Raw genomic sequence first — 21082 nt, forward strand, 5'->3', positions numbered from 1 at the left:
CTTGACAGGAATTGAACCCTGTGGGACGCTTCAGCCCACAGGCTGACACTTTATCCACTGAACCAAACTGGCTAGGGTTACTTTTCACCTTTTAAAAATTGGGTTGTTGTAGATTCTCTTGGATAGATGTTGCTAGATTATGTAAAGAATAATTTTGTTATCAAGAGAGTGGCTAGAAAATGAAAACATTCTCATCGGAATCTTATTGACTATATTCAGAGATACTGCTATAGAAAACAGTAGTCAGTGGCATGGGATTTTACTCCCTTTGCTCTCATTTTATTCTCTTCAATTATGTTTAAATTAGAAATTGGTGTAATAAATGAAGAATTTAAGAAACCCTTAGGAAAAGTTTTTATGCAATGTGTTTAATAATCTCTTAGAAGACTAAAAATTAAATGTCTTCCTTTTTGCATTTGGCAAACATTGCCTTTTCTTATGTCTTAAAAATTGGCATAAAAGCTTTAATCTTTCCAACTGTAATCATAATTGTAGAGAAATTGCATTGCTCTTATTTCCTGCAGATAAAATCACGTGTATATTACTATAGCTGCTCAGTTTCTGGTTAGCATCAAATTGCAAGGAATATTTTACAATGTGCAAATCATTTAAAGCATGATATAAATCAATCCACTGTTGAATTTCTGAAAATGTGTGTATTAAATCATCTCCTGAAAGAATGAATAAAGCATTCACATTTGGACCTGTCCTACCTATTCCTATGCCTTTACTCATATACCCAGTGTCTAGGACAGGGGTGGGCAAACTTTTTGACTCGAGGGCCACAATGGGTTCTTAAACTGGACCGGAGGGCCGGAACAAAAGCATGGATGGAGTGTTTGTGTGAACTAATATAAATTCAAAGTAAACATCATTAAAAAAAAGGGTCCGGTTTTTTTTTTTTTTGAATCTTTGATCAGCTGCCTCTTCCACGTCCCCTACTGAGTATTGAGCCCACAACCTGTGCATGTGCCCTTGACCGGAAGAATCGAACCGACCCTTGAATCCGCATGCTGACGCTCTATCCACTGAGCAAAACCGGTTAGGGCCAAATGTATTTCTAATATATTAGTCTTCTAATGGAATAATTTTCTAATTATGCTCATTTGTTTGTTTGAAAATTCAAAGTTCTTCATCCAATAGCAGCAGAATACCTGTTCTTCTCAAGCTTAAATGGAGTGTTCATTAGGCAGATCCCATTCTGGCCATAAAACATACCTTGATAAATTTAAAAGAGTAGAAATCTTACAAAGTATATTCTTAGACAACAATGGAATTAAGTGAGAAATCAGTAACTGAAAGATAGCTAGAAAATTTCAAATGTTTGGAAATTAATACATTTTTAAATAGACCATGGGTCAAAGAAGAAGGCTTAAAATAAATCAGAAAAAATATTTTGAACTAAAGGAAAATAAAACACAACTTATCAAATATGAGGTATGCAACAAACGTGGTGCTTAGAGGGAAATTTATAACATTATATGCAAATATTAGAAAAGTAGAAAGATATAAAATTAATGACCTAAGCTTCCACCTTGGAAAAGGAAGCCAAAGAAGAGCAACTTAAGTCAAAACAAGCTGAAGACAGTAAATAAATCTTAGAGCAGAAATCAATGAAATAGAAAACAGAAAAACATTAGAGAAAATCACTACAATCCAAAGCTGATTCTTTGAAGAGGTTATTAAAGTTAACAAACCTCTAGCTAGGCTAACCTGAAAAATGGAGAAGGCACAAATTAATAATATCAGAAATTAAAGAAGAGCCATCCATGGACATTAAAGCACTGCAAAAAAATGGGTGTGGGGGGGCAGCTAGGTTGGGGAAGAACGAGGGCATATGTAATACTTTCAGCAATAAAGATTAAAAAAATACTTCAAACAACTCTACAGCCACCACATTGGTAATTTAGTTAAAATGGGACAATTCCTTGAAGATACAAACTATCAGAACTCACACTAGGGGCAATAACATGAATTGTCCTATAGCTATTAAATAAATTAATAAACTTCCCAAACAAGAAAATGCCTGGTGCAGATGGTGTTACTGTCAAATTCATAGTCTCTTCCAGAAAATAGAAGTAGTGAGACCTCTTCTCATTCTATGAGGCCAGCACTACCCTCACACCAAACTCAGAAAAAGATAATATAAGAAAGGAAAATTACACACCAGTATTTCTCATGAATATAGATGCAAAAATCCTCAACAAAAGAGAATACAACAATGTATTAAAAGAATTACACACAATGACCAAGTGGGGTTTAGTCCACATATGCAAAGCTGGTTCAACATTTAAAAATCAATCATTGTAATTCACTATATCAACAGGCTAAAGAAGAAATGTAATATGATCATATCAATTTGCATAGAAAAAGCATTTGACAAAACCGAACACCCATTCATGATAAAAACTCTTAGTGAAGTAGGAATGGAGAGGAACTTCATCAACTTGAGAAGGGAATGTCTATGAAGAACCTACAACTAAGAGCTGATGATACCTATTGTTTCCTCTAATTTACACCAAGTGATGTCATGGCACAGCTAATGTTGGCCAAAATGAGTATAATACTTTCTCACAGTTTTGATCTGCTGAACATTAAAGGTGGTGTCAGTAACTTTGTAGCCTATCTATGGAAAATGAAAGTTAGCAGCATTTTCTGATGACATTGGGGGAAAGGGTGTTAATATTAAGGGTTAAATTTTATTTTTCAAATTAATGTGTCTCCATTTTCCTGCCTTCACCTTCATCTCTGCATTTGCACTTCAGAATCACAGAGTTCTTTATCAGGTATAATCTCTTAAAATGCATAATCCATTCTTACAAAAAATGAATAAACTCCAGACAACACAGATCACTTGATTTTGAACTAAGTGCTTGATAGACATGCAAATTAGATTCTATAGGAAAAATCTGACCCCATTGTGGAAAGGATTCAACTATCTCTAGTGCCAGAATTTTTAGAGGAAGAGCTTATTTTGAATAGACGTTTATTTTGAGACTCCTCCACACTTTTCAAGTACATAACAGATTGCTGAAAAAAGTATTGCACAGGTAACTATGAATGGTGTGTATGAGTAACTTTCTTTTATTCATGCGAGTTATAAATTTAATATGAAGGATTCAACAGAGATAAAATATTTATGCCATGAAGTAATCATCCTACTATTGCTATAAAACTAGCAGTATGCGAAAGCAAGTTTTGAAACTTAGGCAAAATTTGTATCTTTCAACCTTTTAAGTTGAGTTAAGGAGACCATGGAACTTTTGGGAAACAGCAAGTGAGATTTTGTGATAAGACCATAATATCAAAATGATTTGGGGCTAAAGAGTTGAGGTTGGAGACAAGATTACTTTTCATTCAGCCGTGGGTTAAACAGAGTTTCTTAACACATTGAGGACGGATCACAAGAATTCTTGTGTTTTCTGTTCTAAGGCTTGTGGCCCAATCACGAGAATTCTTTAAAAAGATATTAGCTTGTAAGAACATGTAATAAGTAACTTCAAAATGCAATGGGTATTTAATTTTAAAGCGTGCCTTTAACATTTATGTAAAATGTTTTTTGTACTTGTTCAATAGAAACTTCTCTGGCCACTGGGTAAAGCAATAAGACCACTGGTCTGCAATGTGTTAACATGAGCCTTTTCATGACTCTTCTAGGACTATTTTATTTTCCTTGTTTATCTATTTTAATCATTAAAAAAACCCAAAGTACAAGTTGAGCACACAGTATGGGGCAAGCACTATTCTAGGTCCTGGAAATACAGAGTTCCTTCCCTCATCTCCTAATGGGTGGGACAGACACACATATGTATAAAGTGGAAGTTTTCTTCTGATTGTTTCTATTTTCTCAGTAATGTAGGATTCATGATTATCAATTGAGAGCAAAGATGGGAAAGGAGTGAGGAAGTGTTAAAGGTGTGAGGAGAAAGGAGTAGGTATGAACAGTAATCTGTGAGTGTGGAGAAGAGAGTGGGCAAAGGCAATCTATCAGGTTTGTGAGCAGCACTAATGTCTACTTGAGGCCAGTAGTCATGAGTTTCACTAGTATCTGTGAACATAATTATGTGTTTTACTCCACCCGTGTTAGGTCAAAGGTGTACAGATATAGAAGTAGGCGAAGAGTTGGATTTAACCAGAGTTAGAATTTGGTCAGGTGAGTAAGATGAAAAGAATCAGGGAGCTCAAGGATCAGGGAGCAGGATCAGAAGGTCAGGGAATTGAGGATGCTTGCAAGAGAGTAGGTTGAGAGTATTTACCGAGGATTTAGGAAATAGTGTTTTGGGATGCAGAAAGACAAGCGCATCCACATGCAGGCAAACCAGAATGCAACTTTTAATCCCAGAGCAAGTTTTACTTCTTATTGTGAAAAGGTGCCGTGATTGGAACAAGGGCCCGAATCTGTTGAAGTTTTGCCAAAATTGATTGGATTGACATCAATCTCCTACTTCTGGTACTTTTTACCAAGAAACATATGGTTGAAAGACTGAATATACTGGCTAAATCTGAATTTTATTTCTGAATGGTATCTGGGATAGTAACTATAAACTGACAGCAGCCAACTAATTTGAGTGTATCTCTTCTTCAAAATGAATTTTATGATCACCAAAACTTCATGCTCAGTTGATTTTTGCCTTTAAAATGAATGGCACCGAGTGATGGCAGCAATACCTTTGATTTATACCGTGATGGATGGTAGCAAAAACCATTGGAGAGGAAGGAAAGCAGTTTGGAGGAAGTAGTTAATATGTGGCAGGAACTTTATAGTCTTTATCGCACATTTCTATAATTCTGGAAACTACTGTTCTTATCTCATTTTACTGTTGAAGATCCTGACACCCAAGTCTCACTGATTTCCAATCCCATGTCATCTCTATGGCACGGTGCTGACTCATTCTTTCCAGTGGAAACTTATTGTTTGGGTTTAAAGATGTCCATTTTTCCCTACAACTTTTTCACCTTAATGGTATTTCCCCCTGCTCTTCTTTTTAACAAACAAAACAAAACAACAACAACAAAAAAACACAACCCAAAGCAAAACAAGCACAAGTTGAGAATACATGGGTTCTGACAGAATTTTACTGTTTTGAATCAACAGAATTTACTGAAAATAATACAAGGGGGCAAAGTGTTTTTGTTATCTTTTGTTCCTGGTATTGAGGTCTTGGAACTGTTGCTCAGGTAATCAGTCAGTGGTACTCAATACATCATTTATAATAATACAAAGGGGGAAAATTACAGCCAAGAAATCCATTCTGTTGATTAGCCATATGTGTTCTAAAAGAGATGGCTCAAATCTCTGCCCATTTATACTGTATAGTATTTTCAAACAGATTCCAAAATCGCCAAAACACTTGCAGTGTGAAATGTCCTGTGCCAAATAGTTATGGCATCTTTGTGCCAATAATTGAGACAAAAATTTTCTGTAGGATGAAAATAAGGGCAAAAATAGCAATCTTCCCCTGTGGGAAGCCAATGATTTTCTTTAGAGAGGAAACAACAGATGAAATATGAGTAATTATACCATGTAGTCTCTTTGGCCAAGAGTATAATTGTTTACCTAAGCTTTTTTTCTTATGGATTAGAATCTTGTGTTGCAGTCCAGTAGATTGATTTAACTGCCTCTGCAACTTCCTTTTATTTTTAAGATTAAGCAGTCCATGACATAGAGGTTAATTGCAACCCAATAGAGCTAAACTAATGTTTTATTAAGAAGGAGTTGGCATCCTGAGCTTTTAGGAGAACAAATGTTCTCATAATACCATGAACAACTTACAGAGCAACTATTAGGCTCTTCATATTCATCTGTCTGTTCACATTATCCTGTATCGACCACGTCTAAGTAACATCAGCGAACTGTGCTGAATAATCAGTCATACAGTTAGGTCTCTGTAAAGGTGAGATCAGTAAATATATCTCTGGGAGAAGTTAGAACTGCTGATGTGTTTTTTTTCCCTCTGACCTAGACAGTGTGGCTGCTCAACTTTTTCAAAGTTTGTACCGTGGGGGTTGGTGACAGATCAAATGAACTAATTTATCTAATAACATAGTCAGTTCTAGACGTGTCCAAGAGCACAGAAGGATAGGTCTAAGGAAATTCACTGTGGCATTGTTAGTGACAGTGAAAAATCTAGAAACCACTGATATGTGCATGAATAGAACATATGAATGATCAGGAACAAGCAAATGTCTAATTTTCTGAGATGATAAAGGTGGAGGCAAGAATCAGTGTCATGTGGGTGGGTGTAGAGGTAGAAGGATGGAAGGGAACTGGAACACTGTCATGTTTCTTACGGCTTTTGTTTCTTCAGTAACTTATTTGATGAGGTAATCTGCTGAAAGTGAGGAGAGGCAGCTGATAAAGGGGTCTTGAGAAAAATGATGACTATTTAGGAATGAGGATTACAAAAAAAAAGCCCTAAACCTAGAAAATGGGGGAACACATACCATTTGATAATTTGTACTCTTCCATGTGTCATTGAACTTATTCCTTCACTATATCCTCAATGTTTTTTCCAAAATATTTTCTGGGTGAACATTATTATACACAGGGGTTGAAAATAGGCTGGTCTTTTAATCCAATACTCAGATGTACCAAGGGGTATAACATCACCTGTCTTAGAAATATGAAACTTCAATAAGTAGTATAAGATTGACTTGGAAGTTTCTAAAAAATATTCAGTGCAATTATAATATTCAGTTGATGTAAGAAAGAGAAGTGACCACAAGGAAATATTTGAATACATATTTTGCCAACATATAGTTACCATGGTCTAAAGATGTTCTTGTCACTTTTGCCCAACAAAGCAAAACCAACCCTATACCATGCAAGGGGAGCACAGAATTTTGTGGACAGCTAGCCACGTTGGTTACTGGGACTGTATTATAGATATGAGCAAAACACAAAGGTCACACATAAAAATTACTTATTACTTTACAGCCTCACTTGAAATATATGATGAGTCTATATAGAAGTAAAATACTTTTGGTTGATACTTGTCATTAGTTCTTGATGTTATGCTATTTCTGAGATCATTTGAATATTATCAAGAATGTTGATTATGTGTGAAAAACAGACTTTCTCTTCTTATTTTTAAGGTTGGACCAAATTTGCCCGATTGACACGGGCTTTGACAAATAGCCGAAGTGTTTTGCAGCAGCTCACACCAATGAATAAAACAGAGGTGGTCCACAAGCATTCAAGATTAGCTGAAGTAAGTGTGAGATTAACTTTGCTTTCCAAGGTGGTGGTGGTGGTACATTACCCTCTTCGCAAATGATTCAGTATTGATATTTTTGGCTATTATTTTACAAATGCTTATCTGATAATTTATAATTCCCTTACAGAGTTATAGAAATTGCAGATAGTTCTTTTTATTTTCTCTTAATTTTGAAATTGGAAAGCAGTTCATGACATCCCAGGTGATGTCTGTGGAGTGTGAAGTGTCCTTTGAGCAAATGAGATAGGGAGTTCATGCATTCATCCATTTATGGATGCAGCACACACATATTGAGGGTTTGCTCTAAACTTGGTACTCTGCAAAGGAGGTAGGTATGAAATAAGCAATGGGCTCTATCATCAAGGAGCTAAAAACCTAGCAGAGGAATCCGGTAATGGAATGTGATAAATGTTATGACAGGTGCAGTGGGAGCACATGCGGGGCTCTGGAGAGGGCTACCTGAATGAGATGATAGCTGGGCTGAGTGAATCTTGAAGGAAAAATATAAGAGGCAGGTAAAGAGAGGCCAGCATATGCAAAGGCTCAAAATGAGATAGTGCGATGACTTTGAGAGTGACTTCAGTGTGGGTGAAGTTAGGTGGGGAAGGAAAGGTTAAGGTGGTATATAGTGAAACAGTGGTGGTTGGTGTCCCATATGCCAGGGAAGTGACATGACTGCATTCATGCTTCAGAGAAACCTCTTAATGGGAGATTGGTCCCAATGGTTTCCTTTGCAATCCCATATTTTTATTGCATTAATTTAAAAAGGTTATTCTAAGAAGAGGTCCATAGATTTCACCAGATTGCCCAAAGAGATCCATGGCACAAAAATGTTTAAGAACCTCTGCTTGACCTAGTGGCTCTGTGATGAATGGGTAGAGAGGGAAACCAGTTAAGAGTTTCTAGTGGACATTCAGCTGGGATGACCATGGCTTTAATCAAGGGATCCCGGAGCAGAAGTGGGCAGATTGCAGACACATCAAGATCAGAGTCAACATGTTTGTTGATAGATTAGAATTGAATGTGAAATAAGGAGATGAGTCCAGGTCAACTCTGTGTTTTTAGTGTGGACAACTAGGTAGATAGTGAGTGCTGTTGGTTAATAGAATGGTAGACATAAGAGGAGAAAGAGAAGGTTTGGAGGTAATGATAATGAGTTCAGTTTTGAACATACTCAGTTTGAAGTGCCTGACAGGAAATCTGAGTGGAGATTTATGGGTCAGGCCGCAGAGGGATATTTGGGTTTGCATTGTAGGCCTTGGTGTCACCTTCACAGATATGGCTACCAAAGCCAAGGATTAGACCATGTTACTCAGAGTCAGTGTATTGAAACCAGAGAGAAAAGGAATGAGCACAGAACTCCAGGGCAGCTCAAAGGTTTGTTGTTCACGTGTCTTCTGTAATCATCATTTGTCTTCCTGATATGAAAGATGCCAAAAAAGCTGATCAAGGTACCAAAACTATGCTGAGCATTTACTGGGGATTCACAAAATATTCTGAGATAACTGAGAAAAGAGAAATTAAATGCATGTGTTCATCAGTTTGTTCTGCCGGAGAAAGGTGAGTTGAAGTGCACAGGAGTAACTTTCTTCACTAGCTAAAGATATTAGTTTGGTTTGGAGAGGGTTAGGAATTAAGTATGTTCCTTGAATTTAAAGGGTTCTGCACTTGTTCTTGGACCATAGCTGACAGAGGGACTTGTATTGTTTTCTGCTATAAATAGACCTATTAGCTTGGGGAGAGAGTCATACTTTTATGAGCGGACATGTTTATAAAAGCCCAAATAAGACTTAGCACTAAATATTAACTAGTAATAATCATCACAATATTTTTAAAAAGATGATATGCAATTGGTACAAGATTTAAATAGATAATTAGATACAACTTCCTTTTTCAATAATGCTTGTTACTAAGTACTACTCATTTTTGAAGCAACTTTTTTTGGGGGCCTTGAGTTGTCTGTTTCTTTCTACAGATCAAGCTGAAGTGTAGGAGTTTGTTTCTGTGACTGCTGACTTTTATAGTCATGATTCTTTCTGGGTCTTAACTATACCCTATTTAGAGCTTTCCTTTTTTTGTTAACACATTGGACAAGAACAAGAGGAAAGGGACCATGAAGAGGAAAAGGAAAATTTTCTACATTAACACCCGAATCACTCATGATTTTTTTTTCTCTCTACATCAAGTGGAAAGTTTCTCTTCCGTTGAAAGCTCATCATTTTTACTTTTATTTTTGAGGAACTCTCATTCTGGTTTCTTCTCATCTGGTTTTTTTTGCTTTGCTTTTTTGATTATTGTTAGTTTCTTTATCAGTCATTCCTAATTCACAAACCTGAATCAGATACAAAACTACTTTCTGTCAGGACTTAGCCTTGGTTTCAGAGAACATACAAGAAAAACAAGGTTCTCAATATATTTAGTCAGATATCCAAGGACTGACCCAGGACAAGCACCAAGTTAGCACAAAGATATTGTCTTTCCAGGTGTTCTCAGGATCTTATGATTTGCTCAACCAGAGTATTTGGACTTGCTGTTGAATTTCAATAGCTCTTTTACTTTCCCCAAGACAATTACATTTTATTTTAACTCCACTGGGACCTCTAAATTTGGAGCTGGTCTCCAGTTTCAGGGATCCTGGTCACCATGTAGGCAATGCACCAGTTTTCTAGATGCACTGACATCCTGCTGATTGGCTTCAGCTTCTCCCTTTTATACTTGGTAGAGGCAAACATACCACTGTCCATGGTTCTGACTCCATTAGAGTGAACACTCAGATATTCAGAGAGAAAGAATGTATCTGTATTGGTACAAAAATACACCAGAAAACTTTATTTTATCTACCCCCCACCTAAGGCTTATTGCTTAGGAAAGTACAAATGAGAATAAAGAGTTGTTACTGAACTGGTTTATAAAAAAGCCCCAGTAAGGGAGTTAAGATTAAAGTAGTGCTCTGTATGTGAGAAAGATCAAAGCTTAAGCATATACCCCTTTAGTTGTTGCCATTCTTTTTCCTCTTCCTCTTCTTTTTTTTCTCCTTCTCCCTCTCTTCATAGCATTTTGGAATCACTTTATATATGCAAATTACTGTCTGAAGAATGGGGTTCTGAATGTCTAAAGAAATAGAAGATAATGGTTTACTTTGGACTGTAAATTATAATCACTTGGAAAGGTTCTGAAAACCCACACAAAATTAACAATTATTTTCTGCGGTGGGGTATAGGTATGAGTATACTGTGCTTTTAAATTTTTTCAGATGATTCTAGTTTGTAACCAGATTAAGAAATACTGAACTCAGGAGTGATCCCATTTCATCTCTAGAGGATACAGCCTACATTATTCCTGGGTACCAAGCACGGTGGATTTGTCTTTCTGTTAGCAAATCATGTAGGGCCCGCAACACTGTTAGAGCTCTGTGGGATGTTTGAATTTCTATTAATAGTTTAAAGAAGAAATGAGCTTCAACTCCTTTTCACAATTTCTAAATTCCAGGTTCTGGAAAGCAATGCTAAATCCTGTTACCATGCCCAAGGCTTCCTAGACCTCCACTCTTGCTCTGTCCTCTGCTTTTTTGGGCGTGTCTTTACTTAGACCTAATCAAAGTAAGTCAAGGTTCATATAACCTTGCACTGAAAAATTTTCCATTTGTCAAATAGGTATGGAGAAGCAAACTTGAATATTTATTTTTTTTCCCCTAAAGGAAATTTACATCTGGATAGGAAACACAGTATTCTTTTAAGTTCCGATTGAAGGGAGAAAAGGAAAACATAGGCTATAACATTTTTAACCCCGATATCACTGTGCCAGTTATTAAGGCCCTTGCTGAGTCCCACTCAACAACATCACCAACATAGGGTTCAGCAAGGCCATCAGAATTAAAGTTATGCGCCCTGAGGTGCTTAAGATGTGTGAATAACACTGTGTCACCCAAATAATTGTTGGACAGTCAGTCAGTGAGACACATGTGATTCCATGCATGCTTGCCAAGTGAGTGTGCAGAAGGCACTCCCAGAAGTGGATGTCCAGCAGTGCTGTGGGTCAGTGTTGGTGTTGGAGGAGGCCATTGAGAAGAAGTGATCGCTGTTTGACCCTTCAGATGGACCTGGGCAATTGGTCCCCTTCCCCTGTCCTTGGAATGCATGCTCTGTCCACCCTTCCCACAGTGGGAGCCATTTTCAAGGACATAGTCTTGAGAGAGCTCTATGTTAAGACCATCAGTACAGCATGCATGACTGAGCCCAGTGCAGGTCTACATGTAAACTTTCAAGATTCTGGTGGGTAGGTGTAGAGATCTACTCATCTGCAGTCACCCAAGATGAGCCTTGTGCAGAAGTTCCCTTGCTTATTAAAACTGTCACCTACCATCTGGAGTGGTCTGCCTCTTTATTCGGTCTCTTACCCTCTGCATATGGTGCCTGAATTTGTGCATCAATAGTTGGTCACTGGAGAAAAAGCTGGATGGAGCAGCAGTCAGATCAACTTTGTAGAAGGATTGGACTTGGGATGACTTCCTTTGAAAAAACTTTGGTAAAACTCAGGAGAAGAAGGAGATGGAATCGAATTTGTGCATCAATAGTTGGCCACTGGGGAAAAAGCTAGATGGAGCAACAGTCAGATCAACTTTGGTAGAAGGATTGGACTTGGGATGACTTCCTTTGAACAAACTTTGGTAAAACTCAGGAGAAGAAGGAGATGGAATTATAGGGCGTGACTGGCCTTGAAACCAGAAGTCATGATAATGGGCTGTGGTTTGACTGCCAGTAAGTTTGAATTCATTACTGACTGTGCAAAGATGTCCACATTACTTATATGTGCATTTTCTCTCTTTTTTAGGTTCTTCAGCTGGGATCAGATATCCTTCCTCAGTATAAGCAAGAGGCACCAAAGACGCCACCACACATTATTTTACACTACTGTGCTTTTAAAACTACTTGGGATTGGGTGATTTTAATTCTTACCTTTTACACCGCCATTATGGTTCCTTATAATGTTTCCTTCAAAACGAAGCAGAACAACATAGCCTGGTTGGTGCTGGACAGTGTGGTGGACGTTATTTTTCTGGTTGATATTGTTTTAAATTTTCACACGACCTTTGTGGGACCTGGTGGAGAGGTCATTTCTGACCCCAAGTTGATAAGGATGAACTACTTAAAAACTTGGTTTGTGATCGATCTGTTGTCTTGTTTACCTTATGACATCATCAATGCCTTTGAAAATGTGGATGAGGTAAGTTTGTCCTTTTTTTTTTTTAACATGATGGATCATGTTTTGAGAAAATTAAGATAAAAGGAACTTGTAGATAATCAAAACTTCTTTTTAGCTACCAATGAGTTTTTATCTGCTTTTTCTACTTGATTTCTGGTTGAAAAGACTAATAACTAGGAAAATGGCTGAGGTTGGAAGTTGTGGTTGGGAGAATTGGAGGCTGTGGTTGGAAGAGGTGGAGCAGAAGAAAAACAGCAACATTGGAGTCAAATACAGTTCATGAAATGGATAATTGATTGAAAGTTGATTAAATACATGTATTTACTTTAGAAAACTGTAGCATTTTAAAACTCCATATATCCATAGCTCTTTTGTTACCATATATACTAGATATATATAGTAGCAGTGGTTGGATTAACATAAGAAGAAAACTTTTGTGGCAAAGTAGTTTTGAATTTTTGCCTTTTTGGTTTCTTTATAGCTTCTTCTGTAAATGTATCTAAGTTTATTTTCAGCGAGAGACTGTATTAGATGTCTTCTGATATCTTGTCCAATTAGAGATTCTGCTAATTCAGTGTTATTCGCACAACAAAAATACTTAAAACATGTATATCTTCAAACAATTTCATCCGGAGTTTCTTAGCCTCTAATTTAATAGTGGATAATTTCAACTTGCTACACCAAGCTAATGCGATGCAGCCAGTTGTCTCAACTAATAATATATAAATGAGCCAATATAGAATATATCTGTTATTAAAATATTTTCATAATGATATTACAAACTTAATTTCCCTGAAGATTCTATTCTGTCCTTGAAGACTGTCAAATGGAAAACTCTCCACTATGTTGTTGTTGTTGCTGTTGTTATTCTATGTGTGTTGGGAGGTAGATCTAAACTTTTCTTCAGTGACTTTCCCCCCCATAAAATTTTCTATTTTCAATCAACTTTAAGTATATTTAAAAACCTATTTTGCCTGAATGTTACATATAGACATTATATCTTGATACTGTACATGTAATTGTTAGTTTAAAAATTATGGTGAGAAAGGAATCATAGTAATTTATTTCCTAACTAGGGATTTTACCTATATCAAGCAATTAAAGGTACATTTCTTTCTTTCCAGTTTACCTTCTGGAAAGGGTTGAGAGGAATTGGTTTTAAAATGTTAATCATGTGATAAGGAGATAATAAGAGAATTTATATTAAACTCACTAAATGGATTAATATATTAAAATTAATACATTCAGATTTCAGTTATTTAGAACATAGACATAAAGATTTCAAAAAATAATCAAAGGATTGATTCAATTCATAGGAAAGAAAATACATTAAATACATTACATAATAAATGCATTTGGTATAATATATAAATACATCAGACGGTCCTCAGCCTCATTCATATGAAGGAAAATACAAAGTAAAATAACAAATGCCACTGACATACTATTTTTAGTAATCACATTGTTAAGATCAAATGGCTGCTAACACACGAGGCTGGTGAGTACTGTGGCTAAGGAGGTGCGCTGCTCACATCTTCCTGCAGGAGAACTGCTGTGTGGAGCACACCTAGTGTCCTGCAGGATCCGGCTCTGGTTTGGGAAAGCCAGTTGTTAGCAGCTTTCAAACTCAGCATTCAGTGAGTCATCACACTGGCATACTGGTGGCTTGAAACTGCCCAGAGTGGAATATTTACACCCAGAAAGCTGCAAATGCTACAAATACAGACCTTTTTTTAACTTGCTGTAGAACCGGTTGTTCATCATTTACCAACACACTGCTGAACACAGTTGAGGACAGCTGCTGAATTTTCTGATCTGCTGAGGTTCACACACTGCAGCCCCATTTCCCCAAGGCTAGGAATTTCCCCAGTGACTAAGGATGGGGGTGATATTATAATTCACCTATTCCTGATCATTGTAGAACTCCCTATTGAGCAGTTTTTGCTCTGGACTTCCCCTTTACGGGCACTGTAGTCTGAGGCTGTTGCTACCCAATCATTCCTTCCCTTCTTACAGGTGTCAGAACTGCACTGTGGTCCTCCCTCCTCCCTTGATCCTTCCCAGGCATTTATGTCAGTAAATTTCGTGCACATCTAACCCTGACTTGGCCTCACTCCCAGGGGACTTGAGTTGATAAAGTGATGGTGTGGGCACTCTCATACATTGCTCCAGGGAGTATAAATTGGTAGAACCTCTATGAAGACTAATTGGCAATATTTGGTTTTATAAAAGAGCAGAAGCTAGAGGAAGCTACTTTAAATTGTTTGGAGGATTCTTTTATTATTTGCTTCCTTTGTCACCAAACAGTAAGATTATGTACCTACCTCTTGGCTTTTCAGTTTTAGGTCTTGTCTTTGACTTCTCACTATGGAATTTGAGGTTTTAACCTTCTTTCCCCTCCTGTCCTCACTATATACATGCACTATTTCCAGCACCCCCTTCTCACGATATAGATTTATCCTTTTGGTTCAATAGATAGTAGGTTTTTATACCATTAAGATTACAAATATGCTACTTATAACTACATTTCAGCTATAATGCTCTGTTTACTTTTCCTTTTATGTACTTTCCATTTTCCTGAGAGTTGCTAACGGTCTGTTTTTATCATTTGCTTGTCACTAATCTCTCTATCAATTGTCTAAATCTCTCATTATAATAATGAAAACAATATTCTATCAACATCATTTTCTTAAACAAATATCTCTTCTTTCTACCCTCCCACCATATTGACAGTTTGGCTAGCTATACTATTCCAGGCTAGAGATCATTTCTCTTCATAATTTTGCAAGTCATATGCCACTGCAGTCTACCTTCTAATAATTCTGTTAAGCAACTCGAAGCCATTGTGATTTCTGATCCTTTACACCTGACCTATTTTCTCTTTCTAAAAGTTTGGTGTATCTTTCTGTCGCAGAGTTCTGTAACTTACTCATGAAATGCCTTAGTGTGTGTCCATTTTCATTAGTTTTCCTGAGCACTGACTGGGTGGTCTTTTCAATCTGGAAAGAGCATGTCTTGATTTCTTCTTATGTTGTTCACCTCCTCCCCCTTTTCCTCAGGTTTTTTTTTTCTTCCAGCAATCCTTTTATTTGGATATTGTACTTACTGGACTAGTCCTATAATTTCCTTGGTTTTTGTTCCCCTTTTCTATTTCTCAGTATTTTATCTTTTTCCTATATGTTCTGGGAGGTATCCTCAATATTATTTTCTAAGTTTCTTTGTACCTAATAATGTTTTTTTTCTTTTTTTGCTTAAGGTCTATTGGCTTGATACTATTAGGGGGATGGGGGGACTATAGGGGGGTGAGGGCACATTTGTAATACCTTAATCAATAAAGGAAAAAAAAAAATGGAGGGGGGTGAGGACACATTTGTAATACCTTAATCAATAAAGGAAAAAAAACTAAATTCAATTTGACATATATTTCTATCCGTTAACTTTTTACCATTCTGGATTATTATACTGTAGCTGTATTTTTTATAAATAGTCTATAGATTTTGAAAATCTCCCTAATTGGCAAATTTAATCTATGTAAATTTACTGAGATGAATTACACTTTAATTTACTTATAGGGTATATTATTTTCCATTTTAAACTGCTTTTTCTTTGCTTTTCTCTGTGTTTTTGATTTTAGTTTTCTTCCTCTCTGTTATGTTTTGGGTTGATTGAAGTTTTCTTTAATCTCCTGGGTCTCCCCACTGGTTTGGAAGTTTTTCTAATTGATTACTCTTAACACCAGGACCAGTATTTTCACATCAACATTTGACTTATTGTTGTCTTTTCTCTTCTCCTCAATAATTCAAGGACCTCTGTTCATTTTCTCATCTTTCAAATTTTTATTGTTTTGTACTTTGGTTCCACATTGTTTTTAACTTTCTCTTTTTAGTTATTATATTATTGTCTTATTTAATTACAGTATTTATTTAGTGTTATCCACATGTCTACCAGTTTCTTTGCTGATACAATTTTATATGTTTTTGGCCATCTATTTTTAGTTCCGTTCCTGTAGGTTGCCTCTTCATTATCTATTACATAATATCCAACTTTCTGGAACATACTTTTTATAGGAAGCCTTCTTACATTATCCCCAAGCAACTCTAATGAGTATCTTCACCATATTTTATCTTTACTCATGTGTACATTCACATATTGAAATTACTTTTGTTTTGTTGCTTTATGTGTGTTCATGAGCACTGTACCAGTTGTCTGGTGATCTGGGTGTTGTGCCTTCTCTAGGACATATTTGTTGTGAATGGTTTCTCTGGCTGTCAGTCCTAACTGTAAAAAAAGAGAAGGAATGCCTGACTGACTTATATCACAAGGTAATTATAAGGAATATATGGGAAAAGAGACATGAATGAATTTTGCTTGTAGAACTCTTCCTGTCCGAGGGGATATTATTATTTCATTTCTGTTTGTTTCTTTCTTCAGCTTGATTATAAGCCCTGTGATGGTGCAGAATGTGGTCCATCTCCTTGGTGATCCTTTTTCTGCTCTGAGTACTTAGTGGTGACTCATTGACTTAAAGCAATGAAGTGTCAGCAAGGTTTAGGAAATTGTACAATGACATAAAACAAACTAGAACTTAACAGTGAGGAAGTGAGCTAATGGTGGCTTGGGAAAAGGCGAGGGTGAGTCTGAAAATCACAGTGTGATCCTTTAACATGATGCAGGCCCACAATGACTTAGAGGCCTTAATAACACTCTTTATTTTCAAGACTGTCTCAATTGCTGTGCCCGCCGAAGGTAATTTGATTTACCAGGAATTCATGAACTGGATATGTGACTTTTTAAAAAAGAGAACTTGGAGGCAGGGAAGACAGCGTCCCTTAAAGAAAAGCATTCTGTTTCAAAAGAAGTAATGCAGATTTCCTCGAAACCATAACAGGGTAAAAGATGTTGTCACTTTGTATCCAAGCAATAGAAACAAGCTGCCTCGTTGGAGTGCATTTGAAGACAGCTCTGGGAAGTCCAGAAAGCGTGATTTCTGGGAGAGGAGAGAGAGCCGAGTTAGAGAACATCAGAAAAAGACGGGGAAGCTGCAGGTAACACGCTGTTTGGTAGCATAATTGGGCTTAGAAAACATACTTGGGGAATTCAGAGGACAATGAGTGGTATCTGTAAGTGGTAAACATGACAAACTAGGTCAGTACAAGTGGCAACTGGGAAAAACATCACTCCTCATGCATTGTTTCAGGAGGCAAAATAAATGGGTCAGTGACTGCAGAGTGGAAATATATAAAAATATTTCTAATTTTCAGAAAAGCTTATGGTAAGTAATTTTCTTTTTAAAAACCGTTTACACTATTACAGATGTCCCCATCCTCCTCACCCCTCTTTGCCCATTACACTCAGCCCTTGCTCTCTCTTCCCTCTGACCAACACCACACTATTGTCTGTGATCTATGGGTTGTGCATATACAGGGTGTCCCCCCCAAATGTATACACACTTTAACAGCTGATAGCTCAGTTTTGAAAATGAAATGTATTTTAATAATCATTGCCTTTATAATTATTCAAAGTGTGTGTATACATTTTTTGGGGACATTTTATATGTTCTCTGGCTAATCCCTTCACCTTCTTTCATCCAGTCCCCCCTTCCATCTCCCCTCTAACAGTTGTTGGTCTGTTCCATATGTCCACGCCTCTGTTTCTATTATGTTTGTCAGTTTATTTTGTTCATTAGATTCCACATATAAGTGAGATCACATGGTATTTGTGTTTCTCCGACTGGCTTATTAATAATTTTAAAAATTTTAAATGAATTATGCTGGTCAAGTGTCTACCTGCATCACTTCATTTTAGCATATATGTTTACATTGTACATTTTTATTTCTTATCTAATCATCAAAATAAGAATTGTAACTCAAAGAAGCTAATGATGCCTGTACATTTTAATGACTTTTGTCAGAATCTTTTTGTCCCTTTCATTGAATCTTAGACCCTCTTCCAAAATAGCATGTTAGAAATTGCCATTCAATACATTTGATTGCCATTTTTTCCATTAAAGCTTATAGATAAATAAAAACAATGTTGGAGTGGTATAGGTAGGAATTATGTAATTTTTTTTTTTTTAGTTTTTCTAGTTTTAATCTTATTGAATCCATAGAAACACTGCCCAGTCCACCTTGGAATTGATTGATTTTTCTTATCAGTGAATTTGCCTAGCTGGTAAGAAACTTTATATTTAAGGACAATTTTAGGTTCACAGCAAAATTAAAAGCAAAGTATAGAGACTTCCCATACAGAATTTGCCCCCATACATTCATAACTTCTCTCATTATCAACATCCTCCGCCATATCTATTTATTACAATTGAACCTACATTGGCACATCATTATCACTCTAAGTACATTGTTTACATTGGTGTTGTACAGTCTTTGGGTTTTGACAAGTGCTTAATGATATGTATCCATCATTATATTAATGTACAGAGTACTTTCATTGCCCTAAAAATCATCTGTGTTCTGCTTATTGATTCTTTGTCCCCTGAACCCTAGAACCACCTGATCCTTTTACTTTCTCCATAGTTCTTCCTTTTACAGAATGTCATATAGTTGGAATCATACAGTATGTAGCCTTTTCAGATTGGCTTCTTCACTTATTAATATGCATTTAAGGTTCTTCCATGTCTTTTCATGGTTATGAACTCATTAAAAAGAAAAACTACTGAATAATATTTCTTTGTCTGGATGTACCACAATTTGTTCAGTTTGTTCATCCAATTACCTACTGAAGGATATCTTAATTGCTTTCAAGTTTTAGTAGCTATAAATTAGCTGCTATAAACATCTGTGTGCAGGTTTTGTGTGAGCATAAGTTATCAATTCATTTGGGTAAATATCAGGAATATGTTCAGAAACTGCCAAAGTATCTTTCAAAATGGGTGTACCATTTTGTATTCCACAAACAATGAAATAGAGTTCCTATTGGCCCACATCCTCACCAGCATTTGATGTTGCCAGTGTCTGGATTTTGGCCATTGTAAGAGATGTGTAGTGATATCTCACTGCTGTTTTAATTTGTAATTCCCTAATGATATATAAGGTTGGACATATTTTCATATGCTTATTTGTGATGAATATTGTCTTTGTCATGTGTCTGTTTAGATCTTTTGCTCATTTTGTAATTATGTTGTTAATTTTCTTATTGTCAAGTTTTAACTCTTTGTATGTTTTGTATAATAGCCCTTTATCAGATATATCTTTTGCAAATATTTCTCCCAGTCTCGGCTTGTCTTCTCATTTTCTTTTTTAAATACATTTTTTTTATTGCTCTTAGAGAGGAAGGGAGAGAGAAATAGAAACATCAATTATGAGAGAGAATTATTGATTGGCTGCCTCCTGCACACTCCACACTGGGGATTGAACTCACAACCTGGGCACATGCCCTGACTGGGAATTGAACTGTGACCTCCTGGTTCATAGGTTGACACTCAACCATGCTGTACAGGCTCATTTTCTTGACAGTGTCTTTCACAAAACAGGGTTTTAAATTTTAATGAAGGCCAGTTTATTAATTTTTTCTTTTATGTATTGTGCCTTTGGTGTTATATCTGAGATATAATCGCCATACCCAAGGTCACCTAGATTTTCTCCAATGTTATCTTCTAAATGTTTTATAGTTTTTTGTTTTACATTTAGGTTTATGATCCATATTGAGTTAATTGTCATGAAGGGTGTAAAGTCTATGACTCTCTTCATCTTTTTTTTTTGCATTTGGATGTCTAATTATCCCAGCACCTTTTGTTGAAAAACTTCCTTTGCTCCATTGTATTGCATTTACTCTTTTGTCAAAGATTAGTTGACTATATTTATATGGGTCTGTTTCTGGGGTCTCTATTCTGTTCCACTGATCTATTTGTCTATTCTTTCACTGATACCTTACTGTCTTGATCAGTGTAGCTTTATAACAGGTACTGTCTGTCCTCTGACTTTTTTCTTCTTCAGTATTGTGTTGGCTACTCTTCACAATTTTTTCCTCTCCATATAAAATCTAGAATTAGTTTATCACCAAACACAAAATAACTTGCTGAAATTTTGATTTGGATTATGTTGTAGCTATAGATCAAGTTGAGAATAACTGACATTTTGCTAAATTGAGTATTTCTATCTATGAACATGAAACATAACTCCATTTATTTAGTTCTTTGATTTCTCTCATCAGAGTTTTGTAGTTTTCCTCATATACATCTTATATATATTTTGTTAGATTTTTATCTAAGTGTCTCCTTCTTGTAGACAATAGGGCATTATCCTTTGGCCACCATGTTCACCTCTATTTTCATGAGTTCCTTTCCATTAATATTCTTATTCTCTAATATATATATTCTTTCTGTATGTTTAGGGATTGCCTCAGGGTTTATTTAGGTCCCCATGCTGGGATCTCCCATTGGAAGTGTAAAACATTGTGAACAAATTAATACAAAGACGAAAAAAGGCACAATCACTAAACTCAAATGTACCTACCTTCTAGTTTGAAAGAAAAATTTATTTGCTCACACACTATTCAAGGTTGTGAATAAAAGAGATTGTAAGTAAAAGAGGAGTCAGTATGAGGGAGGAGATGGGGAAAGGATTGGAGAATGGGTAAGAGTCAGCTACAGGTTTCAAATTGGAACACGGTGGCAATGGTCTGAGCTGTTAAGTTCTATTCCAGGTGCG

The 21082-nt window shown here is 36.3% G+C and overlaps 1 protein-coding gene across 1 annotated transcript in view; it reads left to right on the top strand.

The window, feature by feature from the left end:
* The window catches only part of KCNH5 (potassium channel, voltage gated eag related subfamily H, member 5), a 258275-nt gene that overhangs the window by 35016 nt on the left and 202177 nt on the right, over positions 1-21082 (top strand). The window contains exons 5-6 of the mRNA XM_005874040.2: positions 7096-7211; positions 12048-12440. Of these exons, the coding sequence (XP_005874102.1) occupies positions 7096-7211; positions 12048-12440 (509 nt within the window). The remainder of the gene's footprint in view (positions 1-7095; positions 7212-12047; positions 12441-21082) is intronic.

The sequence above is a fragment of the Myotis brandtii genome, unplaced genomic scaffold (genome assembly GCF_000412655.1).
Source record: "Myotis brandtii unplaced genomic scaffold, ASM41265v1 scaffold423, whole genome shotgun sequence".
Taxonomy (NCBI): Eukaryota; Metazoa; Chordata; class Mammalia; order Chiroptera; family Vespertilionidae; genus Myotis; species Myotis brandtii.